This window comes from Lepidochelys kempii, chromosome 8 (genome assembly GCF_965140285.1).
Source record: "Lepidochelys kempii isolate rLepKem1 chromosome 8, rLepKem1.hap1, whole genome shotgun sequence".
Taxonomy (NCBI): Eukaryota; Metazoa; Chordata; order Testudines; family Cheloniidae; genus Lepidochelys; species Lepidochelys kempii.
In genome coordinates this window covers 96,803,461-96,831,255 of record NC_136387.1, presented here as the reverse complement: position 1 = coordinate 96,831,255, position 27,795 = coordinate 96,803,461, and the positions used below count along the sequence as shown (strand labels likewise).

General features: G+C 43.6%; 1 protein-coding gene across 1 annotated transcript in view; it reads left to right on the top strand.

Annotated features, from left to right (window-relative positions):
* The window catches only part of PODN (podocan), a 35,838-nt gene extending 20,425 nt beyond the window's left edge, over nt 1-15,413 (top strand). The window contains exons 6-10 of the mRNA XM_073358270.2: nt 1,233-1,348; nt 4,076-4,733; nt 7,370-7,518; nt 12,752-12,945; nt 14,599-15,413. Of these exons, the coding sequence (XP_073214371.2) occupies nt 1,233-1,348; nt 4,076-4,733; nt 7,370-7,518; nt 12,752-12,917 (1,089 nt within the window). The 3' untranslated portion in view covers nt 12,918-12,945; nt 14,599-15,413. The remainder of the gene's footprint in view (nt 1-1,232; nt 1,349-4,075; nt 4,734-7,369; nt 7,519-12,751; nt 12,946-14,598) is intronic.
* The last annotated feature ends 12,382 nt before the right edge of the window (nt 15,414-27,795 follow it).

The following is a 27,795-nucleotide window of genomic DNA, read 5'->3' as shown; positions in this document are numbered from 1 at the left end:
CTTTGAAGGTTTCACCATTGACTCTCATGCAACACTTTTTAGGAACTAGGATCTCCAGTTTGGAGAAAGGTAAAAACAAAAGGCTTGATCTTGTGAATTGCTGGACTCCTCCTGCAAGATGCTGAGTGCTCTCTACTCCCATTGACTTTAATGGGACGTGCGGGTACTCAGCCTCATGCACAATCAAGACCGAAAGTTTGCCCAGTGCTGGACTTGAACTGTCTTTCCTCAAGTCAGCGGTGAGAGTGGCAGTCTTGAGCCCTGTGTGGGAAAAGAGGAGGACCGAAGAGGGAAATATGTGCTTTGTTTCGAAAAAGCATCGTCTGCTGGTAGCTACACATTTACCTGTTGTTTTGACCAGCCCAGGGGAGAGCAACAATAAATGAGGAACAGCCGCTGGGAGTTGAAAGGGGAGAGACAGGGTTAGTTTTGATGTGACACAGTCATGTTGTCTCTTTCCTCTCTCTGATCACTTTGACGCTGGTGTAGCCCCATTGATTGAGATGTTCTATGAGATATGAAGCTCTCCCAGCGTCCAGTGCATTCTTCATATACTTGAATTGTTTTGTGTCTGCCAAATTCAACATTAGTGCCTTATATATTCTAAAAGTGTGGGGGCCCACTTCTAATTCCTGCCTGTAAATGGAATGCACCAACAAATGCAACGTTTTTAGTGTTGGCTCAGGGCAACAGCAAAGCTTTATCTTTTGCTGCCTGTTGGCCACTTAGAAGCCACATTAAGGGGAGAAGGTAGCTTTCTGGAATCTAACTCTTAGGAACTGTGCTTTTTGGTAGATAAGGAATATTGTTAGGATTGTAGAATTAGTTGGTTCACTTTATAGTGGAATCTGGTTTGCTGAGTCTAGATTCTTTGACCAGGATTGTTTGATAGGTGAATAGATTGCTTGGGTGAGGAAATTGGAACCTGTACGGTAAGTAGGGCCTTGTTAATGGGCCAAATCCTGCAATTCTCTTACTCTGTCCTCAGTCAGAACTCTTGGGGAGAGAGTGAGTGAGAAAGGACTGCAGGATCTGGCCTACTGTTTGGATATATTTCTCTCTCAGGCTAATAACATCCCCATGTAATATACTATATGCTAGTCCTTCTGATTTTTCATTGCTTCTTATGCCCATGGACATGAGGCCTATGATGCTAGCTGCTCAGAGTTGTGCCTGACTATTCTCAAGACTCAGATATTCTCAGCCTAATAATGTGCTTTCTGTGTCTATAGAACAACAAACTAGAGAAGATTCCCAAAGGAGCCTTCAATGAACTTGCGGGCCTTCGAGAGCTGTATTTGCAGAACAACTACTTGACTAATGAAGGGATGGACAATGAAACCTTCTGGTGAGACTCTGCTCTTTAAATTTGGCTGTTTTTTCTTTACATGTACAAGAAGGTACAAAGAAAAGGAGTACTTGTGGCACCTTAGAGACTAACCAATTTATTTGAGCATAAGCTTTCATGAGCTACAGCTCACTTCATCGGATGCATACTGTGGAAACTGCAGAAGTCATTATATACACAGAGACCATGAAACAATACCTCCTCCCACCCCACTCTCCTGCTGGTAATAGCTTATCTAAAGTGATCACTCTCCTTACAATGTGTATGATAATCAAATTGGGCCATTTCCAGCACAAATCCAGGTTTTCTCACCCTCCCCCCCCCCCCCCCCAACTCACTCACTCATTTCCCCACCTTGATTTTCATACAAGTTGTAAAGAGAGTGGTCACTTTGGATAAGTTATTACCAGCAGGAGAGTGAGTTTGTGTGTGTGGTTTTTGGAAGTGGGGGGTGAGAAAACCTGGATTTGTGCTGGAAATGGCCCACCTTGATTATCATGCACATTGTAAAGAGAGTGGTCACTTTAGATAAGCTATTACCAGCAAGAGAGTGGGGTGGGAGGAGGTATTGTTTCATGGTCTCTGTGTATATAATAATGTCTTCTGCAGTTTCCACAGTATGCATCCGATGAAGTGAGCTGTAGCTCACGAAAGCTTATGCTCAAATAAATTGGTTAGTCTGTAAGGTGCCACAAGTACTCCTTTTCTTTTTGCGAATACAGACTAACACGGCTGTTACTCTGAAAGAAGGTACAAGATTTCTATTATAAAATGTGCCATTTTATTTACTGGGTCTATATGAGAAGGCCTAGATTCAGGTGCAGTCACCCAAATGCAAACATATTGGTCAATGGTTTGAACTGGTATCATACAGTGTCTTTAAACAAAGGACACCAATGATCCTAGCCCCCTGGTAGCTACAGGCCCAATCATGCAAAGTACCAGGTGCTTACTGGGAGAGGCCTAGAGTCCTGCTGAAGTCAATAAAAGTTTAGGGCTCCTATTCCTGTTGAAACCAACAGGGAGTGAGATCACTCAGCACTTCTCATGATCAGATCCAAGTGCAGTTTTCTGGACATTAAGGCTAGATCTTCAGCTCTGCTGATTCTCTTTTGTGCTGCTCTCACAGTGCAAAACAGACTTGAAAGCTGCCCTAATTGTGCAGTTAAGGATCACCCTGGCATGGGGCTACCCCAGTGTAGGAGGAAAGCTGGAGAATGCTGTACTTTGATACTTCCCCAAAGCAAAATGGCCCCTAAGGGTTTTTTACAAGCTGGTGCAATTTAAAATAGCCCTTTGGCTTCTCCACAGTGTGCCATGGGTAAACTGAGGCTCTTGGGATCAGAGTGTCAGGAAGCTACCTTTACCTTCCCAACTGTGTGGAGTACTTGACTGGCTGTACCTGAGGATCTGACTCACAGTACATGTCCTGCCCATAACTTGCTATGTACTCTATAAACCTGTCAGATTATGAAGAAAGGAAAATGCAACAACCCCTTTATTCTTCCCATTACCATTTAGCATCCTCACAATTGCATAGTAATTTATATGTGGTTTTGCTATTTTTATCTCCAGAATAATGTTTTGTGTAACATTTCTGATAAGGGTTGGATGAGCATAGCTCAATCCCTCCGGCTAAGCCACAGATCACCTTTTGCAGTGGGGAAGGGGTTTGATCTTTTGCACTCAGTGGTCAATGAAGGTTGCACAACATAAAGCCATATTTCCTGAAGACTTTTTGGCAATGTAAAATGGGATATGCATTGCCATACAGATTATATCAATTGAGTATACTGTTTGACTTGAGAAACTATCCAGTTCCAGAAATGTCTGCCTTGAAACACAGAGCTGGGAAATAATACCACTTACCTGCATCCAGTTGGTTTAAGAGACTGGACTGAAGATTTGCTTTAGCTACAACTGAGTCCTTGGAATCTAGTTTGAATAGTTTACACAAAGCAGATCTGGCCTTGAATCACTTCCATAATACTAGGAGGTCACAAGAAGTTCATAATCTTGGCATAGACCTCTGAGTTTATGTTTCCCCCTTTGGTGAGAACAATTCAGCATCATCTCAAAGGCAAAACTTGTTTTTTTAGTGTGAAAAATACCTTTTTATTTGAAATGAGAGACAGGAGTTAGAGTTGATTGTGATGTAGTCATTTTAAACTGACAGCAGAACTTTTAAATTTTAATGGTCTTTCCACTGCATCTCTGCCTGTCTTTCTGGTGGCATGCAATAACTCTTATCATTCGGCTGTAGTATTTTGCATGTGGTGTTAATAGAGAGAAATACCATGCTGAAAGGCAGATCTCAGCTCCCTGGCAGATGCTTATGGAATCTAGCCAGCTCTCCTGCAAGTGTAGCTGGTGCTTGATTGCACTGGATATCCCCTAGTGGCCAGTGGAGGAACTACACGTTCTGCTGTCCCCACTATGCATTCATGAAGTGAGCTGTAACTCACGAAAGCTTATGCTCAAATAAATTTGTTAGTCTCTAAGGTGCCACAAGTACTCCTTTTCTTTTTGCGAATAGAGACTAATATGGCTGCTACTCTGAAACCTGTCCCCACCAGAGATACATCAAGGACAGAAAGGGAAGTAGCAAGGTGGCCATGATGGGGGGGAGAAAGTCTTTTAAAAAGGGGGTAAATCCCCCAGGGAAACATATTATTGTTTCACTTGGGAGTATATAAATGGAGAATTTTTTCTTTCTGCTTTTCCAAGGAAACTATCCAGCCTTGAATATCTGGATTTGTCCAGCAATAATCTTTCACAAATCCCGAGTGGCTTACCTCGAAACATCGTCCTCCTTCACCTGGAGAAGAATGCAATTAAGACGATTGGCAGAGACGTCTTGATCCAAATTAGAAACCTTGAGTACCTTCTACTTCACAACAACAAGTTAAAAGCCCGAGGGATCCACCCGCAAGCCTTCCAGGGCCTGAAGAAGCTGCACACTGTCCACTTGTACAACAATATGCTGGAAAGGATTCCCAGTGGGCTACCTCGGCGAGTGAAGACACTTATGATCCTTCATAACCAGATCTCTGAGATTAACAGGAATGACTTTGCTACCACTTACTTACTGGAGGAGCTAAACTTGAGCTACAATAAGATCACAAGTCCTCATATCCATCGGGAGGCCTTCCGCAAGCTGAGACTGCTAAAGTCCTTGGATCTTTCTGGGAACAACCTCCACACGCTGCCTTTTGGCTTTCCAAAGAACTTGCAGACTCTAAAACTGAAGGAGAACGACATAAGCACCATTCCAAGAAGAGCCCTGGCAGGAATGACAAAGCTCCAGGAGCTATACCTGAGCAACAATAAACTGAAAGTCAATTCCATTTACAGGGGAGCATGGAGGGAACTCAGCAGTCTCCAGGTACAAACACCACCTTCTCTATGATATTGATAATATGGATGTCTCTTCCCTATTTGCTTGATCCAATTCAGGGAGCATTAATGGTAGATTCAGATTGGTCCTTATTTTCTAGGCCTGCACATTAAGTGCAAGACAGTGTAGAAAGAGGCCATTATCTGATTTTAAAAGACTTGTGGCAGAGTTGTCCTCCTAAATAGAAAGACAGCCGCCATTGTACTGTTATCAGAGGAAACATAAGAATTTCTTTGGTCCTGGATTCTGAAGCTGTGTTATATTTTCAACTGGATATTAATGAGTCATGCAGCTAAAACTCCAGATGCCGCCATACAAATTCCACTCCCCACCCCCAAGGGTTTTAAATCAGCTTTATTGTGTAGAGTTCTGAAGGGAGGGACACTGGGAGGCAAGGAGTACATAAACAAAACAAGCTGTTAATGCACAAAACATCCATAGCAGCTTACAGTCAGACAAGCCAAGCTGTAGGATTTAGCAGCTCAGCTGGGTAAGGCACCTGGATAGTAGTTAGGAGGCCTGGATTCAATCAACTGCCTGTCCTTTGGTTAATTGTCAGGGAAAGTTGAACAGAAACATAAGGCAGGCAGGAACAGTCACATTTGTGCTATGCAAAATGATCTTGCAGTTGTGTCAGTAGCTGAAGGATTTGTCTGCATTTCCTTTTAGGCAAGAGCCGATTCCCTGCACTAAAAGGTATTGCCCTTGTTATGGCAACCATCCACTGTACCTACATTAGTGCACTGTAAGGAGGGAGCTTTTGTATCTGAAAGCACCGCAGGGATAAGAGATGCAGAGCATATGTGATTCTGGTTATCAGCATTAGGGCTTCCGACATGCCAAGAATTTTGATTTGTACAGCCGTTCATCTCACGTTAGTTCTGCTCTTGAAGTCTATGGAGAAAATGGTGCATCAGATTTCAGGTGGTATAAATTGGCATAAATCCATTGAAATTAATGGAACAATGCCAGTTTACACTAGCTGAGGCTCTGGCCCATGGTTTTATCATACCTTTTTAATTTTCTTGTCAACGTGGTGCTTTTAATGAAGGCAGGTAAACTAAAGTGTGACTCACTGTATGTTTGTATTTCAAAGCTGGAATTGAGTTTAGAAGGATGATGTCACCAATGAAGATTACAGATGGCGGGATTGTTTCATTGTCGTACTAAAGACATTTATCCATCCTAACCCATCTGTTTTCAAACCAAACCAAATGCTCTTAAGATCTTGGAAGCTTTGATTATTAAGAAGACATAAGCTTCTGTTATCTAGGGGTCTGATTCACTACCACATAACGCTGGTTTTATGCCAGTCACACCACTGTCAAGCCACAGTAATGCAGAGCCCCTTGCGTCCAGCTGTACCCTACTACATTGTAAACTCTGTTCAAGAAAAATGACATCACTATAACAGGCCCCCCCTTTTTTTTTCTTCAAGTAGCCACTAAGGTCACTGCTTAAGGTTGCATTTGGCACATTGCATTTTTTGAGTGGCTTTATTACTTATTCAGTTATTTCTCTTACAGCATACTGTAATTTATACTTCATTAAGGGGTTGGCCCTGCAGTTCTTACTTGAGTAGTCCTGTTGTCATAGGTTTGACATATTATAGCTGAGTAAGGCCCCGATCCTGCAAATACTTATCCACACGCTTCACTTTGCACATGTGACTATTCCCACTGAAGTCAAGGAAACTACCTGCATGTACAAAGTTAAGCATTGGCATAAACGTTGGCAAGGTTGGGGCCTGAATCCAAAATGAGTGTACTGAAGTCACGGGAATTCCAGATTTGCAGTAACGTAACTCAGAGCAGTGGCCAGATATTATGGCGATTGATGCTACACCACTATATCTTAGATAGAGAGTTGGAGAAATATTCGGCCCATTTCTTTCTGTAAGACTATACATGTGAGTAAGAGCTGTGGCATCAGGCCCTAGCTAATTTAACACATTGGTCGGAATCAGAAACATTTCTTGCCATTTGAAAAGTAACTTTAATCAATGAAGTGTTTGAGAGAATATCATCCAAGGAGTTCTATGCATAATTGAAACCCAGTCTGTTTTTCATTCATTTACAAATAGGCCTGGACTAACGCATGAGGATAGGGATAGAGAAATGTAGGTGCCCTTAAAGAAAGCAGAATGATCTCTGATGTGATGCTGCTAGATTAAATTGCACTGCAGGAGGGCAGGACCCCCTGCTTTGGCTGCCCAGAATCCTCCTGGCCACATTGATCTTGACATGAAACAAGGTTGGAAACAATAAAAATCCCTCCACCTTCAACTGAAACTGAACCTTTTTACAGGGTTGAAAATGCTCAGTTTCTCTCCCTCTCAAAATGCTCAGTTTCTCTGTCTCTCTTTCTCACACACACGAACACAAACAAAAGGGAGCCTGTTTGCAGGTGACTTCCTACTCAGATATTCAGACCCAGTAATCCGGGATTGGTTTTGACATGTACCTAACTTCTGGATGGTTACCCATAGTGAGGGTTATCAATACCCATCCTTTTGAGATTCACACATCACCATCTGGTTCACCAGTAATGAAATACGGTTGGTGCTGCTAATGTCTACACTCATCTCTTCAGTTAACCCCTGGCTGTATGACTCTTCCTTTCAGTTATTAGATATGGGTGGCAATCAGCTGATCTCTATTCCATCGGACCTGCCAGGATCCCTAGAATATCTGTATCTCCAGAACAACAAAATCACCATGGTATCAGAGAATGCCTTTGAATCCACACCCAACATAAAGGGAATTTTCCTCAGGTAAGGGCATTTTCTACTTTGAGTCTGCACACAGGATGTTCTGCTTTTTTTCCCTCTTTTCTGATTGCTTGCTTCGGGGGTGGGGAGTAAGGAAGGGGAGGCATTTAAAATCCTAGTTTCTCCTATGGGCAACTTGATGGTACAGTAATCCAGGGTGCAGCTAGGTTTATATGCAATGAGGGGTTGTGTGTGCACCTCATACACTCACTCTGCTTTGAGTGTTGTATCCTTTTAAATTTCAGTGTTTATAAGAAAGGGTCAGGCAGACAGACTAGAGAGACTGTAGGATGTCAGTGTACATGCTTGTCATGTGCCCAGATATAGCCAGAAACTAAAAGTTTGGAAGGTCTAATTTTAACTCAGTCAGGCTTGCCACTGATTTTCAGTCCTGAATTTCTATAGTATAGCAAATAAAAGCTTGCTAGTGGTTTGGGGGCATACACGATTATAGCTTTGCACTGGTAGTTTTGTGGGGAAAGAGTGAGCCCATGATGTGATTATGATGCTTGTATGATCATGGGTGTCATACGGCGATTGGCCTGACCCTCTTAGAGGAAGTGGGATCCAGTGCACCTTGACTGATTACCTGCTGTCTAGTTGAACTTAAGGGGAAATATCTTGCCCTTATAAAGCGGTAGACAGCTGTGGGTGGCTGGCAGATTCCTGCAGACACTGCAGGGATTACAAAGGCTCCTACAGGGCCCTATGTGAGCAATGGGAAAACATGAGTGGAGAAGGTCTGTGGAGAAGGCCATGTTCAAGTGTGGGGTGCTGGGAGAGCAGGAAGACAGAGACCCACGGGGAGAAGGGACTATGTGACCAGTTTAGCACTGGGGTAAAAGAAATAAACTTTAAACAGAGGACAGACCCTCAGAGAGGAGGGGCTGGGCCCAGCTGAAACTTGAATGAAGACTTTGTAGGTTTGAGTTCTATTTTGAATGACTTTGTGCAGCACTTAATGAATTGGACTCCAGAAGGGGAATGTTTTGAATATCTGGACCATGTGGACTTTTAAAGGGGCCCTGAGTGAAGGGGAAATTGAGGCAGGCTTTTGCAGAGGCACCTCTGGCCACCAGGGGGCAACTTGGGAATGGCTGACAGTTTGACAATTGATCTCTGTAGTGCTGCAGACTGATCATTCTAGTCCTGATGTTGTATAATAACTGATTTTCAATAACCATTTGAAAGTGCCCTGCAGATCTTTTGGGAAGGAGCATTTTCAATCCTGTGCCAAAAAACTGAATCTGATTTCTAATATATGGTGGTGTAGCTGTGTTGGTCCCAGATTATTAGAGAGACAAGATGGGTGAGGAACTATCTTTTATGGGATCCACTTCTGTTGGTGAGAGAGACAAGTTTTCAAGCTTACACAGAGCTTACTTCAGCCCAGATCTGAGGAAGAGCTCTGTGTAGCTCGAACGTTTGTCTCTCATACCAACTAGGGTTCCTACCTTTCTTATGGCTGGTAACCAGACCCTCAAGGCCCCGCCCTCTGCTTTGCCCTTCCCCCCAAGGCCCCACCCCGTCGCTTGCTGGATTATCTCCATCCCCCATATCTCCTCCCAGCTGGGCTCCCTCTGCTCTGGGGCTGGGATGAGAGCTGCTGCAGCCCAACAAGGAGCCCGCTTACAGTCCCCTTTTCGACCAGGCTTTCCGGTCAAAAACCGGGCACCTGACAACCCTATCACCAACAGAAGATGGTCCAGTAAAAGACACGCACCGTGTCTCTCCGATTTCTAATATCTTCTATGAATCTAAAGAATCTACAGTGCAGAGGAAATACATAAACCATACATTTGTTCAGCTCCTGGCTCTAGTCATTATCCTTGCTACAGAGGTTGGGGGGAACCTCAAAACCAGCATGCCATGTTTGCTGAAGAGGAGATCTCTTACCATTGGTAACAATCAGCAATATTACAGCAAATCTTTTCAACATGGCCGTTTATGCACTTTGTGTGAAACGTGCAGAACCACATTCTCAAGTGTGCTATGGCCACTTTACACATCTCAGGTGGCACAAATGGTTCAGATCACACACAAGTGGCAGGGCCATACAGCCATATCCCCCCCGCCCCCACTGCCATTGTCCTGCACTGAACAGAACTTGCCTGCAGAAGAGTGACCTGGAATATAGGGATAGAAACCCAAAGTTTCAAACTAGTTCATAGCCTTATATTCAGAATTTCAAGTTAATTAAGGACAGAGACTAGAACTGGGTCAAACTTTCAAAACAAAAAGTGAAACTCACCAGCTTTCAGTGCAAACCCCAAACTTGGGCCAAGTTCACTCACTTCTATCAACTTTTCAATGAGTAAGTTTCATACAAGCCTGGGACAATTTATTGTATTGCCTGAGCTCTGTTCAAATTCACAACTCATGAGCATGAAAAGCCCTACAAACCAAGAGGTCTCAGTTTCCCACAGCGCTGACAGAGACTTGATATTTTCCCATCCTTTAGATACTGATGTCTATCCAGGATGCAATTTAGATTAAATAGTATTGAACTAGAAACTCCACCAGATGAAGTGTTTGTTAACTATATACTTGGTAGGTGTAATGGGCCACAGCCTCATCTCATCTATGCTCAGCGTAAATCCAAACTGTGGTGACTAACTTAAATGGAGTTACTCAGGATTTACACCAGTGCAGGTGAAATCAGTTTTTGGTCCAGTAAATGTATGGATTTTTATTATTCTAACAGACTGATGTTGGCAATACTGCTCAGACAGGATTTATAAAACCCCTGGTTAGTATGGAATATTTGATTAATCTGATGTTTTATCCCTGCAGTAATGTGTTCAAAAGCCTGGGATGTGCATGGCATAGTGAGCTTTATATGGTCTGATCTTATTTCTTTATATGCAATTAAACTGCTTTGTGTAACCTACAGATTTGAATCATTCCTTCCTGGATAATTTGATTTGCTTACTATGCAATAATTTAAAAGCCTATTGTCTGTGAATCCAGCTGCTCAGACTTCTGAGAATTTAGTGAGAACTTGGATGCAGATCAGAAACCAAATTTATATAAAAATGTGTGTATATAAAACAAATACGCAAAAACGTCTTGCTATAGTATTCAGTAAAAGGCCTTGTCAACCTAAGATATATTTGTCAACAAGAAGCCGTGCGTCATCATACCATTGTAAAACAATAGCATGTGCATCTGGGAATATTTAAGAGAATATAACAGTGACCACATTCAAGAGTGATGGGCCATGCAATAGACATGAATGAGCCTTAAAAATACATATTAGTGTGTTCACATTGTTTACAGATTAACAATTGTTGCACTTTGTTGTGTTTCTGCAGGTAGCCTTTGAGTCAATATTTAAGGGGATAAAATCTAAAACTATCAACAGGTGTCCTTGAGTCTCATAGACAAGTACACTATACTTTGAGAGAGACATTGGACCAATTTCTGTTGGTGGAAAGTACAAGCTTTCGAGCTTCATAGAGCTCTTCTTTAGATCTGGGGAAGGAAACCAGAGTGTCTGAGCTAAATACAAATTGGGATGGATTGTTAAGCACAAAGGTTTACTCACCCTGTAAGAGATCACTTAAAATGAACTGGGCAATTTAGGGTTTGGCAGTGTTGTGTGTTACAAATTGTTGTAATGAGCCATAAAACCAGTGTTTCCGAGGCCACGGTTTTCAGTGTCCAGCAGAGTTATGAATGTAAGTTGCCAGGCTCCTCTTTGGAAGGTGTTGTGCAGGTTTCCTTTGGAGGACGAACACTGAGAGGTCAGATAGGGAGTGCTTGCTTTGTGGAAAGTGTTGGTCCCTGGGTGACCTGGTATTTTTGTCTGTGTGAGTTCATTTGAGAGTGTAGTGATTGTCTGGTTTCATCCATATAGTTGATGTTGGGGCATTTGATGCACTGGATAATGCACACAACCACATGTTGTGATAGGTGTGTGTAAGACTGATGACTCTTGAAAGGTTGTGTGGGATTTTGATCATTGTAGCAGACGAGATATGTCTGCAGGTTTTTTATCTGATGTTCTGGCAGGGTCTGGTGCCACTTCAATTTGGTGGGTCCTGGTCTGTGGGGAACTTGCCTCTGCACAACATCTTCAAAAGCAAGCCTGGGAACTTAAATTCATAACTCTGCTAGATGTGAAAAACCATGGACTCAGAGACACTGGTTTTATGGCTCATTACAACTATCTGTAAAACACCCCACTGCCTTCTAACCTTCAATTGCCCATTTCATTTTATGCGGTCTCCTACAGCAGCATTTCTCAACAACCAATCTGTGGACTGGTGCCAGTACCTAAGATCTCCCTCACACAGTGTAGGAAGGCAACAAGCTGGTCCCTGGAATCAAAAAGGTTGAGAAAGATTATCTCACCTACCTTGTCTCTCTCATATTCTGGGACCAACACAACTACAACATCACTGCAAACACACAATACTTTGAAACTTAGGACATGCAGCTGGTACCATTTCCCTATGGGAGGGAAAGTACTGGGTGCTGGGATGAAGAATACATGGGGGAGACTTTCCAATACTGTGATTTTTCTCTGCTGTGTACAGCTGTAGAAATTAGGGGCAGGGTAATAGATGGAATCTGGAACAATTGTTTTTCTGACAGCCAGATCAGTTGGAATCCCAGTGAGCAGTTACTCTGTGTATCACTCACATTTTCAGGATTTCCCTGCTGTAAAAGTCCTTTGTCAACTGTGGTAGTTAAAAATAATCAGGGTATATAAATAACTGCCTCACCTGGCTGCTCACAGATCATTACCTTCCATCTCTTCCTCTCCCCATCCAAAAGGGCCAAGTCCTCTGGTTTTACTCAGTCCTCAGCCAGAAGTCTCAGTTTTGTCTGAGTAAAAACCACTTATGGACTTCAGGATTTGGCCTCTGCATTTTGGCATCCAGGCTGTTGAACCTGGTACTTTTTAAAAAATGTCCATCTTTAAAAGGCCCTGCTCTCAGAAGTGTCATCCTAGAGTCAGGCCAATCAGCATTTGAACTTTGAACAATGCTGCTTTTTTAGGCTGGTGTAATACTTCTCGGAGTGGTATTGTGTGCCAGGCTGAAGTTATGGCAAGTTTGTACCCAGGCTACCTTCTTATCTCCAAACACTCCTGTGTTTGTAGAAGGTGTACTACTTTGCATCTACAGAGATTATATATTGTAACATAAAGGCAAAGTTCAAAATTAGAATGTAGCACACTGCAGAGAACAGTTATTTTAAACACAGCGGTCACACTTTTGTTTTGAAGGTACAATAAGATAGCGGTTGGAGCAGTGAAGGAAAGTACATTCCAAAGCCTAAAGCATTTACAGGTGCTGGATATTGAAGGGAACTTTGAATTCAGTGATACTTCAAAGAACAGGGATAATTCAGAAGAGGAGGAGGAAGAAGAAGAAGAGGAAGAATCAAGATAACTATGCACATACTCAAGCACATCATGTGGTAGGTAACCATCCTACTATACCTACTCAAGGGTCCAATCCTGAAACCTTTACGTAAGTAACCTTAATTCACAAGAGTAGTGCAATTGAAGTAAATGGAATTACTCATCCTGGGTAAGAGTTGGAGTCTTGGACTCAAAGACCCATCTGAAAATATAAAGGGACGGAGATGGCACAGTCAAAGCTGGTTGGAAAATTTCTCTTAAAAAAACATTGTGAATCTGGTGTTTATCAAAAATACTGGACAGACCCTAGCAGCCTCTGATTATCCCCACAGCAGGTACAGCACTGGAAGCAGCCGCACTTTCCAGTTTGCCCCCCATGATGTGTCTCAGTTATGGCCTGGTGGGATGGCCTCTTGGGATGACAAAGTCTCCATGCCCACTTGCAACCCACATTGATACCAGTGTGGCTCTTTGATCCACTCAAATAGCTGGAGTGCATGTAGAGGCTTCTGTCTGCCAATGCCTGTGAGCTCATAATCCTGTAGCTCGAGGCTCATGCTTTTAGATGCAGATAATGACCCATCCATAGGGTCACTATTACATATTCACCACCCCTTCCAAGGCTGAAACAAGAGTCCCAGTTATAGCGGGGCTGGTATTTGTATAGTTAGTGCTGTCCATTGTGGGTCGTACTGAAATCATTACTACTCATTTCACATAGGTTCAATGAAGAGCCTCCAGATCATGACAAGTCCAGGTCACTAACGACCTGGGCTGATTTTGAGCTGGTGACCTAGAGATGAAGAGCTCTGTATCTCATTACCACTCTGATTAGCCAATTAATCCCTCTATTTGAACTTTTTTCTCTCTTCTATTGTACGTGATAAGGTGGAGGAACAGCAGTGTTTGGAGACCATTGATTATTTAAAAGTATAATGAGGTTCAAAAAAGAATTAGATAAGTTCATGTAGGACAGATCTCTTAATAGCTATTAGCCACGATGGTCAGGGATGCATCCTCAAGTTCTAGTTCTCTCTAAACCTCTGACTGCCAGAAGCTGGGACTGGACGACAGGTGATGGATCACTTGATAATTGCCCTGTTCTGTTCATTGCCTCTGAAGCATCTGGCACTGGACCCTGTCAGAAGATGGGATACTGGGCTAGATGGAGCATTGGTCTGACCCAGTATGGCCATTCTTATGTTTTTATTATTGTTTGCTGTGCAGTGCTCTATTCTAAAAAAACGACTTTTATAGGTGGGAAGGTGGCAGGAGACAAGGTACATACTAGCTTTTTGCCACTGGAGATCCAAGCTCAAATTTGGATTTGGTTAGATATGAAAACAAATGTGGACTCCGTCCTAGTAAATGTTTTCATCTTAGAGTATGGAACAGTTCAGTACTGGGGATTGTCTACTTGAGATATCAGCACTGGACCAGAGCAGGAGCTACTGGGAAAGTCAAATATTAGACCCATGCCTGTGTTATCCATAAAAGTACAAGAGAACTAGTGGTCAAACTAACCTTCTAGGAAAATAGTTTACATTTAATAACTCAGGGTACATTTAACCTTCTAATAAGTACATCTCTGCTTTGGGCCAGGACACATCTGACTTCTGTCAGCATGCATTAAGCTTACTGCGTTTTGAATCACAAGCTCCAAAGTTATATAACTCTGATTTTTGCCTTCCTTATATTATGTATTGCAGGAAAACGTATGGAAAATGACCTATATTCCTGTATCTATATATAGACATACTGAGAGCACTTAGCGAAACGTGCGGTGAATTACACCCAGACTATTTGTGGCACTGGGCCAGGCTTGATGAAGACAGCCTGTTATAGTGCTTTAATCAGGGAGAGACCCTGAATGCCATCCCGAAGCTTCCAATTCATCTTATACAAGACTCTGGATCATAAGGAATTGCTCTGGAACTCACAAAAGCTGGCTTTTGTTTCTTCTATTTCTCTTCCCCTACCATTTCCATCTATAATAACAATATGGGACTGTTTTGAACACATGCCTTCAGATGCTGTTTCTGTCACTCCATTTTAAGTGAACCATATATACGTTTTGTCTCTTTTCTCTCACCCCGAACAGGTGGATAGTTGATCAAGAGGGATGGGTATTTACAGTAGCTTCATCTGTGGAGCAGTATATGAGGCATCTTTATCACCAAACAGCAATAAGAACAACCAGACTGGATTAATCCATTCCTCTGTTAATACAATATGTATATTTGGATGAGAAAAGCAAGTTAAGGCTGGATCCCATAGTAACTTATCCCTACTATCAAAGCCTGCAGTATACACCAGTGCTAGAAAGGTTTTTAAAACAAAGCAACAACTATTGTACATATATAAAAAAAGAAATGCATTTCTACATTATAGTCCTTGTCAAAGTTTCTGTCCCGCTGCTTTTTGTCCATGAGGCATTTGTACAAATATCCCAGAATAGTGGCCAGGTGAATGGACCAAATAATATTTAGGAGCTGGACAGCAGCACACATTCTCAACTAGATGCATACTGTATAGCATACATACTTAAGAGCCTGATCCTATGACCACCAAAGCCAGTGAAAGTCGTGGGTACTCAGAACCTCTCATAAGCAGACCCTAAGATGTCATTAGGACAGTTAGGGGAGGGGTTTCTCATCACAGTGCCAGACTGGGGACCCAACCCTTGCAGGACCTCCTGTAAGATCTTCAGTGCCCTCAGTTCCTACTGAAATCATGGAATAGACATGAAAAAATAAGAATCAAAGCATAAGGGCTGTGAGGTTCTAATCTGTTTGTAATGTCCTTCATCTGAGCAATCTAATCAGTGCAAGGAAGTTGTTGATTCAGTGAGCGTTTCTGGTTGAGCACATGTTGTTTTGCATAATGTGCTCCTAAGATTTATTTGCAGGTGTTGCATTGGCTTGTTTCTATACCAGCTGTTTTCCCTACTGGAGAAACTCTAGTTATACATTCTCCCTTTTGATTTCTGCAGCACATGAGTTATTCCAAGGCCTTGCCAGTTCTCATGTGGGGAAAATTCAACATGGCCACAAGTCACAGAAGAAGAAAAAAAGCAAAAATTACTTCCAGAACAAAGAAAAAACAGAAATCCAATATTAAATGTGAACAAGAAATACAAATGTGAGCTTTAATTATGTGTTTGAGTCAAAAAATCAACTGCCAACTGATTTCTGGACTAGATTTCCACATAAAGCTGTATATGGATCACTCAGAATAACTATCACCCCACAAAACAGATCAATTTACAGCACCCCCAAACTATTGAGTGTATTTCTGAGGTAACATACAGATATCAGAGTTGCCATGAGACCGTAGACAGCAACCTCTGAAGATGTAAGCAGAGTAATAAGAGAAAGCATGGTTTAAAATGTTGAATATATTTTACAAAGTTGTCTCAAACCTGCAACCCCTCTCTTTGCAGCCCTGGCCAATATTTAAGTTACCTTATGTATGAGTGAATCTTCAGAATCTTCAAACAGCTGAAGGTTTCTCTCTACCTATTACTATTGGAATGCAGTGGTGGTAAAGGTGGGGTCCATCTAACAACTTATTCCCCCCACCACAGTCAATCAGTCACCTGATTTTTTTTCCAGGGACTTGCTGAGCACCTTTTGATTCCCATTAAACTTTCCATTTCATTTGAATGCTCCTGGGAAGCGGCTGAGTGCCCTCATCTGCCTCTGAAATTAATAAGAATTGAGAGTATTCAACATTTCCCAGGATTGGGCCCCCTAGGGCAAGTATCAGCATTTGCTAAGGAAGGCCTAGATTCAGTCTGAGGGCCAGAATCTGCTTTCTTTTACACCAGTGTAAATCTGGAATAACTTGACTTAGCATAACTAAGACCAGAATCTGGCCTTAGGCTTAAAGAAGCCACTGTCTCCTCAATAAAAATATGACACAAAAAATGCATTTTGTCCATCACAAGCTAACCTACTTTGCTGCTCAAAAAAGAACTATAGGTCTGATTCCTCATTGCACAGCTTCTTATATCATTTCTGCTTGTGCAAAATAGACACAAAATTCTATCAAACCAAAATAGTGGGGTTTGCAACTCAGTTTGCACAGATCTAAATGTCTCCACTCCCTCCTCCTTTGTAGAGAATCAGGACCCCTTGTCCAGATCCCTGGCTCTATTCCAGCTAAGTGTGCTCTACCCTGTCAGCTCAGAAGGGCTAGAAAGCCAGCATTACCAGCCAGCTGGGGAGTCCCTGGTTGATGTAGAGCCAGCATATTTGGCTGTTGGCAGGATGTGGCTAGGGCAGGGGGTATGGTTGGAGTGCTTCTGCATCATGGAGAGCCCCAGCTGCAAAGACCTCTGGAGGATTTGTCCCAGGGTCTTAACCACCCCCTGAAGCACTGAGGATCAAGGGACCCAAAGATCTGGGCTTCTGTTTTTATCCCCTGTGACAAAAATGAGGACAGGTTAGAAATCAGCTGCTTAACTTATAATACTGCACCAAGAAAAGAAATATAATCTAGAGACCAACATAACCACCACAGGGTATGACTTTGTCTTCTCCCGTTACTCCTGTTGCTCAGACTTTGAGAAGAAAGAACTGAAGTTGATATGCATGTTGTTGGTAGTGAAATGCTCAGATCTGGAATATCTGTCCTAGCAGCATTTTACTGAGCCTGCATTTCAACACACAGTATGTTTGCATGGCCTGTATGAGGGTGTATACAAATGAAGGCCTCAATTTAATTTTTTTCTTAAAACCCATTTTCCATACTAAGGAGACAGTGCACAAGTCTGAAAAAAAGAAAAATAAGATTTTTCTGAGCTTGGACAAAATTCTTCACTGCAGCAACGGTGCAAATATTTTTGACGGGATCTGGTTCATATAGAGAAGATGCAACTAAAATTGTACAGCATAAGGCCACGCACACACCAGTCAGTTCCATGGTATTGTAGATGTGTAATGGTTTGCAATACCACCAGCACACCAACTGTTATAGTAAACTTTTTAAAGAGGTCCTATACAAATACCCAAAAAATCAAGTGCTACAGGCTATTAAACCAAGATCTTTTAAAAAGTAAAGCGGTGTTAGGAGAAATATATTGTTTAAAGGTGAGATTTTTTGAAGTGCTTAAGGAAGATAGGTGCTTTTTAAAATCCCTCCCTAAAATGATCCTTGTATTTTAGAACACTGTATTAACCTTGACCGGTTTTGAAACCTCCCTAGACACGATTGTCTATTTCAATACAGTTATGGAATGAGATCCTTGTAGTTGCTGGGACTGTAATATTGGAAATGACTTAGTTTGTGTTAGGTTTTCTATCCTATTACTAATCCCCTTTCTGCTCCGTGGTTCATGCTATGAGAGTAGCAAGTGAAAGTTAACATCTGAGCCTGCTTTAGCTTAGGTGAAATTAGTTAGTTGACTTTGGTCCAGTGCTATGTTGCAGTCGGTCCTATGAAGAATCTCTTAACTACCTATTGAAGTTCTTACAGTGGCACCAAGCCAGTGTAAGTACCTGTAAGGCAAAGGGTTGAATGGGCATTGAAACTAACCCTCAGACAACTGGAGTTAGCCCTCCAATTCAGAGTGAGAGAAGCTTGCACTGTCGTTACCTTTTTGTGGATTTAGAAGAACATTGTCATGGATGTTAACCAAAAAAAACCTGACCTACCTAATTATCCCATTGGTAAGTCCTCACCAGCAAGACTCAATCTTTATCACTTTCCTTCAAACTGAAACCTTCTGAGGGATTCTGGTTCTTCCTGAAGCTGCAACTATTGAAAAGGAACAAGGTTAGTGGTTTATTTTAGTGAGATTTAAGACAAACAAGTGAGTGTGTGTATGTTCCTCTTCCCTTATAGGATGCAGAGCCCCATTCTCACAGAAAAACTTCCATATACTGCTCTGCCAAGTGTCTAACAACTTCTCATTAATGACTGGTGAACAGACTCATTCCTGCCATCAGGGTATGGGCCAAAGACAACATCTCACATATATTAGGTAGAGAGGGAAATGTACTGTTGGGCTAGCCAGTCCTAATCCAGTTAGGGCAGGATTCATCCCTACACTATATTTTCTAGAATTTTTGTCTAGTCTATTATTTATATTACAGAAGTGCCTACAGGCCACAATTGCAGTTGGGTCCCCATTGTGCTACCCACTCTACAGATTCATAGGGCTAGATCCACAAAGGGGTCTTAGGCTTTGCAGTGCCTAAACTACGCAATGGGAGATGCTGAGGAGCGGTGTGGGGCCTAAAACCTGCCCAACAAAAGGAGTTAGGTACCTAATGGAAGGCACCGTCCTCTTCTTGGGATCCACTGCTACCCAACCTCTCTTGTGGTTAGGTACCTAAGTCAAGTCAGTCATTTCAAACAAATAAGGAAGAGCCCTTATACCCAGTAGTCACAGCAGTCAGGCTGTGGGAGACCCCCTCTGATGCAGAGTAACAACTTGAACCGAGTTCTCTCTCTTCCAGGTAAGTGCCTAGCATCTGCGTGATTGGGGTGGGTCTCTGTCTCTCCTGAGAAAGCTTTATATAAAATACTTATTCATGGGAGTAGGGAATTGAATTTGAGTCTAACATCCCACATGGGCCCTTAACCCCTGTGCTGTAGAGTCCTTCTCATGCTCTTGTTCACTGGCCTAATGAATATTTAAGTATTTTATAAAAAGTGGAACAGTTTCAACAGGAGACATTGAGTGAGGAGATATGTACCTGGAGGTGCGATAGGCAGGGAATCAGCTAGTTTGAAGATCTAGCTGTGGCTGGCATAAGCTAAACATCAGGTGTCAGAACTGAGGTGACTTTGCACATGCCTGCTAGCAGAAATTTAGGTGCCCTGGGGACTTTACTGACAGAAACATAGGTGCCTAGAGAATTTAGGTGCCCAAAGGGTTTGGTGGCAACTAGTGGGGATTTTGGATTTAGGTCCCTAAAGTGGCAGTTAGGCATCTAAATCCCTTTGTGGATCTAGACTAGTCAGCAGTCCCTGCTCTTAAGAATTTGCAATCTACAAACCACAGGACCTTCCTCTTCCTAGCAATCATCCGTACTGTCCAGATCTCCAAGTCCCTTGCACCCCCCCATCCAGATCGCAGCTCTGTTCTTCCTGCAACTGCTGCCATTACACACCTCCTTATTGCCAAACAATCTGCCCTCCTACCCCTCTTGCCTCAGATCTGACACTGTCCATCCCCCCACCCACTCCCAACTCAGTTCAGCCCCCCTTAAATCCCACCACTCTCCCATTTCAGCTTTGCCTCCTCATTTCCCCACTCCTGCCACAGCTCCATCACCACCCCCATCAATTCAACCCCTCCCAACTCAGCTCCTTCTCTCCACATGCTCCCATTCCTGTCTCAGATCTGCCTCCCAACTTCCCCGCCCACTCTGCACCCCACACCCTCTTCCTGCCAGTCCCCTCACTCTCTTTAACCCATAGTGTGCTGCCCCCACTCACTCCCCCCTTGCTCCTACACCCATCTCCCAATGCACTGACACCGCTACTCCTCATCCCCCACCCCCAGGTTCAAACCCCACCACCGCTCTCCAGTGCTGCTCCCCGTCCTCCTGCTGGACCCCATAACTCACCCTTGGAGACTTCAGGGCCTGAAGTGGGGAGGGACAGTGGGGATTCCACCCTCCCATCCCTACCATAAGCTGCTTCTGGGAGTGGATGTGCCCCTCACCTTCCCCCAGTCTATAGGGAGGAGTCTGCAGAGACGGAGCAGCCTCATGTCAAGGCCCAAGCCTGCCTCCCCCCTACAGGCAGGGAGACCCTGTGAGGAAGGGTCCTGCCATATAAGATATCCCCTCCCCCCCCCCCCCGCCCAGAGGTGCAGCGTCCCTGTGAGACAGGGCTCTGACTGACAACCCCATTCACACTGGGGGATGTGGCTTCTCCAGGCCCACCCCATCGGGCACAGTCTGAAGTGGTGTGGGGCCCAGGCTCTGAAAGGCGTGGGGCAAAACAGCCCTGTCCAGAAGATGGGGCCTCCTCATGGATTGAGGGGGGCACCCTGAAGATCTCCCTTGGAAGAGGGGGCAGGGGCCTGCTGCAGAGAAAAGCCCAGTCAGGCAGCCGCAGAAGCTGATGGGAGAGGAAGGGAGAACTGCCACTGCCCTGTCTGAAAACTGCACACGGTGAGTGCTGTGGGGAATGCCCAGGAGCCTGGGGAAGAGCAGCTGGGCTGTGGGGGGGTGAGGGAGGTTCAGAGCTGGTTAAGGGGATGTGTTGGTGGGGTATGAGAGCTGCAGCCGGGCCCCTTCTCTGCCATAAACTGCTCCAGCTCCCCTTCTCCCCGTCCCCAAGCATGGTGGTGGGGGGATGCTGCTGGGGCAGCTAGTGAAGTGCAGGTACAAACACAGTTACTGCATCCACTCCTGTGGGTCATAGGCGCCTCTAACGACCACTGGAGGTCACCTCTTGGTGCAGGGAGGTTGGTGCGTCATTAGAGAGAAAGTCCACCTGGGGAGCCTGGCCCCACAGAGAATTGGTAGGAAGAGGCAGCTGAATTCCAATGCCCAGGGGGCACCGTGGTGCTATGTCAGAATTGAAATATTTTGTAGTTTGGATATTCCCCTTTGGTAAAAAAAAAAAAAAAAAAAAAATCATTTTTCCAAAGAAAGCAGACACTTCTTTGGTGAAAATTTTAGTTTAATTGAAAATCCAGTTTTCTATGGGGAGGAAAAAAGAACATCAAAAAGTCTGGGTGGAAAGATTTTGACCAGTCCTATCTCTTACCCATCATGGGGCTTGTTAAAAGAACCTTCCTTTTCACAAGGGAGTTCTATGACAAGCCCTTAAATGAATAGGTGGGGATCATTTCTGTGGGAACCCTTCCTCCTGGCCCTGCAGGGACATAGCTGGGGGAAGGGAGGGAGAGTGAAGTTATCTCCCGCCCCCCCGCAATCAGGCAGCAGTGCTGGGGGAAGAAACTGCAAGCCCTCCTTTCCTGAGGAAAAACAGCAGCTGGGAGAGCCTGGAGACTCTTTCCCCCAGACCCCCATTAGGAGGGTGCAGGGGGAAGTGGTTTGGGGCCACCAGGAGAACCCTGTAGCACCCCCAGACAACTGAGGAGCTGGGCTGTCACGCCAGCTCCTGAGGTGTGTTTAGGGCAAGTCCCATCTCCCTGCCCCCTTGCAGGCAGGAGAGAGGAGGCTTGTTCCCTGAACTGCCACAGGAGATGGGGTTGCTGCATGAGTAATACAGCTCCCTGCGGACACAGCTGGACTGGGAACTGTGTTTGTCATGCTATCAGCTGCCCTTTCTATGGTCCATAGGGTGCTTGCGTGAAGACAGAGGTGACAGTTGGAAGCTGAAAGTTTGGGAGGAACTTGGCTCTCATCCCCACTGCACCTGTAGCAGCAGATGTATGGTAGGGAGCTATGCACCTGAGAGTCCTGCAGTTCTCCACTGCATGCCCCCTGACCTGGTCCATGGCAGAGTTGAGAGTGCAGGCCTGAGGAATGCAACTCCCAACTCCATTCTGCTTGCAGCTGTGCTCACCGGGGGACTCTGTGTTAGCAGGCTGGTTTTTTGTTTTTGTTTTGGTCTGGGAATAACTGCTTTATAAGTTCTAGTACACTCAAATGAGTTTAGAGAACTTGAGTTCAAGACTTCATGAAACACAGGCTGCTTTATTCAAGTGGTTTCTCTCCCGAATGGAGAGAATTTTATGGAGGCCATTGCAATGTAACAAAGTAATTACTAGTGTAAGCAACAGTGAGTGAATTCCCTAAAGAAGTCTTGCATTCTGCATTTTTATTAAGGAAAATATTTGTGTTATATTGTTACTCTGATTCATCGTCATGCATTTATGAAGTCAGCCAGCTGGAGTTATATATGGAGGGCGTGGATATTGAATGTATCGTACAATCAATCAGTTATACAAAGTGTTTCCACTAAAAAATCTTCAATTGCAAATCCAAGAACATTAAACAGACCAACACCAAATGCTGTGTCTAAAATATCCACATTCTAAATGCTTTTAAAACATATGCTAAGGTTCTCAAATTGTTTTATACAATGGATGGGTTTTTTCCCATGGAAATACCAAAACCTATTTGTAGTGTGAGATTATGGCAATGTCAAGGATGTTGTTTTGGATTGGTAAATGAGACTACATTTGCAATAGTCTCTCAGCCACAGATGAAGGAATTAGTATGTCTCGTGCTTGAGTCACCCTGGGTGTGGTAGCATGTTATATTGACAACCTGTCAACCTTAGAAAAAAATTTGTGGGTAGGTCTTCACTGTAGAATTAACTCAGGCTCTTACCTGGGTGTGGTCCCTAATCCCACTCCTATCCACATGCAGAACCCTCTCACTGAGTTCAGTGGTACTTTCAACCTGGGCTAGAAAGCTCATCTGGGTTTGTGGACTAAAAGTCATTTGAAGCTGTCACTGAAGCTGTTAGCCCACCTACTTTGCATTATATGCTAAATCACTTGAGTGCTGATAGTCCTCCAATGCCTTCCCACAATTCCTGCTGTGTACCAAGAAGGACAAACAAGTTCTCCTACAGTTCTCTTAAAAAGAATCATAGAGCAGGTCAGTTTACTGCAGCACAAGGGGATAGGCCCACAGCTAGCAACACACGCAGGTGAGTGCAACACCCGTGAGTACCCAGTGACTCTGGTTTGGCTTTGCAATGTGGCAGTTTGCACCTGGACTGTTTGCACCTACTCTCGTGTACTGATCACCTGAGTGAAAACGTACCCTGAGTATTCTCTTTCTGAATCTTCTAATGTGTAAATAATGACAACTTGAGCTGTGCCCAACCGCAATTCTGGATCCAATCCCCTGCCCCAGGTTTTGGGACAGTTAGCATTTGGCTGTCAGCTTTGTACATAGGGCCTTTCTCCACTAATATGCATTTGTGTGCTTCGTTCAGTTTATATATCATCTACATGTAACGAATAATTTGATGTAGATATAGTCATTCCTGTATAAAAACCTGAGGGGGGGGGCAGGGTCCATTTTAAAACAATGTATTCCTGCTGAGTAAATTATTGATAAACTGAAAACTAGGCAAATCTCTGATTTTTGAGTGTAACTATGTTTTCAAGAAATAAAGCCACCAAAGTTTAAAAACACTCAACATATTTAAATGGAACAGAATATTGGCAGATTAGGGCGCAAAATGTCTAGTTTGACTTGGCTCTGTGTAATTACCACATGTTTTTAATAGCCTAGTAGTAAAAACCAATAAAACCACTAGAACCAGTGAAATCATAATGAAACATTTCAACGTTGGTATTTTTTTCTGTTTGTTTTTGCTTTTTCTTCTAGCCCTTACAGTGGTTGTGGTAGATGCAATGTGAGATATCAGTTAACATAAAATATTTTTAATTCTGCTTCTCTTGCTTTTTCCATCTTATTAAAATACCCTTCTCTGGGAAAAAATGCTAAAGATGTAATGTCCCTGTAAGCAGGGTCTGAATGTACTTTCCCCTGACAGCTAATTGGGGAGGGAGAGACTACAAAAGCAAACTGTATTTACATGAACACACCTACTCTGCATAGGTATCTAGCAGACAGGAGCTGTGTAGCTGCAAGTGATCAGCTTTGGCTGGTGTTGGGTTACAAATCACTTTAGTTGTGCTGGGCATAGGTGACTGAGTTTGTCACCTTTGCCACTCCCAAATTCTGGGGCTATTCTGCAGTGGCATACTCCCCCAGGTAGATTAGAGCAGTCTCAGGGCTTCTCTTTGCTATGCTGGCTGCTGGTAACCCCCAAGGGCTGCTTTAATTACCAGGGATGAGTGGGATACAGATATGCCCTGGCCAGGCACCTTTTCCCCCAGCCATGCCTTCTGTACCCAGGCTAGGGAGCCACTATGGCAGTTCTGGCAATCCCCCTCAATACTGGGGGGATTCCTTGAAGGGATGCCTAAGCTGCCTTTAAGGCTGCTTTGTGCCACAGGAGTGAAGCAGATAAGCCAACATAAAGCTGAGGACCTGGGCCAAAGTGTCCCTGATAATAAATTCCAGGAATATAACTACACGTTCTTAATTGATGTAATTTCCTATGTTATTTCCTCCAGTTAATCTCTCTCTCTCTCTACATGGGGAATCTGCAGCTGTGGCAACAGGTATGAGCAGCATCAGCTGGTTTGCAGATGCCATGTTTGTATCCTCCTCTAAGAGGGGCCTTTGATGCTGCCAAAAAGTCCACCAGCATCTCACAGATGCACTGCCTGATTCCTGAAATAGGAGTGAAAGCAGAAGCAGGAGACATTCTTCCGCTGGCACTGGATCCATGTTGCTAGTTCCGGTTGCTGGGAGGTAGCTAAGCTGAATGTGCTGATGGGCTAACAGCATTTCCAGTCTGTGCCATGGGCTGGCCAGACAAGTTCTCCCACAGTACACCATGAATCAAGCCCGATTGCAGTCACAGCTAGCATGGGCACTAAGAACCCTGGGAGATGCCCCCAGAAGCCACAGTGTCTAACCTGTGTCTGCGTAATGCAGTATGGAGGTGTCACAGCACAGCTATGAGGCTTGCATAGCAATGCAGTATGGACGCTCAAGCGTGAGCTTGGAAAGAATGAGTCTGCAGGCCTGGGTCATGCAGACCTGGGTTTAGTATATAGTGCAGACATACTTCTAGAGGTCCCAGTCAGAGTCCCGTTTGAGTGATGCACTGGACAAACATAAAGAAAAGATAATCCGGGTCCCAAAGAACTTACATACAATCAAAGTATAAAATTAGAGACTGCGAGTGAATACAACAAACTGACAAGGTAACAGTGAGGTATGATCAGTGTAATAGGCAGTAGTCACAGCACACTGGCATACAGAAGGCATGCACTGCAGTGATGGCTGAGGTTTTTAATGGCACCATTGACACAATGTGAGCTAAACATTTAATATTCTCAAAGCAAAGTCTATTTATCAATGGGGTATAGGTTCCCAATACAACTAGCAGAGCATTCATTTTAAAGTACATTTCCTTCCTGTCCAGAGACCCTACAAAAATGTTTCCATTTTGCAATTTCATATCTAAGACTTCCCCATGACCCACCACCAAAAGATGGTGAGAGAAGGTAAACCATTATGTAGGATTAAAGATATTCATTAGATAAGCAAGACTCACTCAGGACCACTGGCTTCTTCCTCTGAGTGAGAAAGCTTTTCCTTCTGAGAGGTGTATTTTGTGGAAATTATACCATTTTCTAATGCTAGGATTGATTTGGGTCTCTTGAGGCCTCATTACACTCTTACGAGCTGCCATACCTCTAAACTCATGGAGGCATTCAGGTTAAGATCTTAACATTTGCTGCGACTGTTCCAGGAAGCAAATAGATGGATCTCCTGCACAGAGTTTGATATTGCGTGTGTCTGATATTGATACCTATCTTTTGAAGCACCATGACCACCAAGAGGACATCTAGTCTTGAGTCTTGTTTTGACTTTTGTGTTGATAATTTGAACAAAGGAAGGTTTAAAACAATATTTTTAAATGTGGGGAGCTGAGTTCACAACTGTAGGATCCTAATTAGGACATCTTTTTTGGAAACTTGCATCAGACACCTAGCTGCCTTAATGATGGGAGGCATATAGTGATGTGTAGTGATATACTATGTGTATAGTCCAAGAGCCATCCTGACATCATAGGGTAAGAAACTACACCTAGATATTATGATGCATGGTGTCCTATATATACCTAGAAGATAGATTAGGAAAGAAGGCTGAGGGCAGGCAGTGTGGGTTTGCAGTCCTTCATAGATCTTACCATTTGACTAAGGACTTGTCTATATGGTGTCTCAGTGGACACTAGCTGGGGTATAAAGTCTACTGTGCATCAGCATATCATGCACTAACCAGCCTGCATGGACCCTGCTGGTGTGCACTAAACATTCCCTCATGCACTTAATTTGAAGTTTGAAACAACAGCACCCACATGGGCCAATTAGTACTCACGAGCTGCAGTATAAATTCTAGTGCATGCCAGCTTGTCTTGCGCACTAATGTACTGTGTAGACAAGGCCAAAAAGTAGCATATGGCTTTGCTGGCTGGCACCCTGATGGTACTTTTTAGCTGGCAGTCCATGGCACCTTGGAATCAAGGTGTGTGGGCAGACCTGTCTAAGGTACCATATGACTGAACTATTCATTAAAAACATTGGGTCTGCCCTGCCCCTTTTGCAGTCATTTACACCTGCACAAAGTAGGTGTAAAAAGCTACCAGTTCAGAATGAAAGGATTTTACAGCTTGAGGCTTGCACAGATATAAATGACTACACAAGGAGCAAGGCAGTGGAGAATCAGATCTGATGGTGGTTATAATTTAGCGTCATTTTTGGTTTAGTGAACTGTTCCTCATCTGATCCTGATTTCTGCAAATGTATTCATTATGCATAGGCATTTTCTGATAAGTTTGGATGAATCAGTTCTATTCTAGGGCTTGTTCAGGAATTGTTTGCTTTGCATATTTGAAACTACTCTTTAATTATTTGTGAAATGGAGTTCTGTGCCCCTGCCGATTATTGTGGGGGAGGGGCATGCCCTTGCTTCCCCCTGCCCCTTTGCAAGCCCCTGCTTTTGGCAAGTGCTGAATAAATTGCCCTCTCTGAATAGACGGTTTAAATTCATTTCATATATTTTCCCACAGAAGACACCTTAACATTCAGCAATATTTTATAGCACCAGCTAAGGACTTTCAGGAACTGATGTGGCAGGCATAACAATAACAAAATACACAGGTATTTGGCAGGAAATAGTTTGTGTTCTTTGTACCTACCTGGTTTTGTATCCTTACACAAATCCTTTCCCCCCAAGATCTACCTAACAAAACATGGAAGTTTGAATGTTCTGAGCACATCATGCCGTCCCCCCAGCCCAGCTTTGAACAGAGTAGTAAGAATACATTAGCCTATTTTCACAACATCAGGTTTATTTAAAAATGTTCTT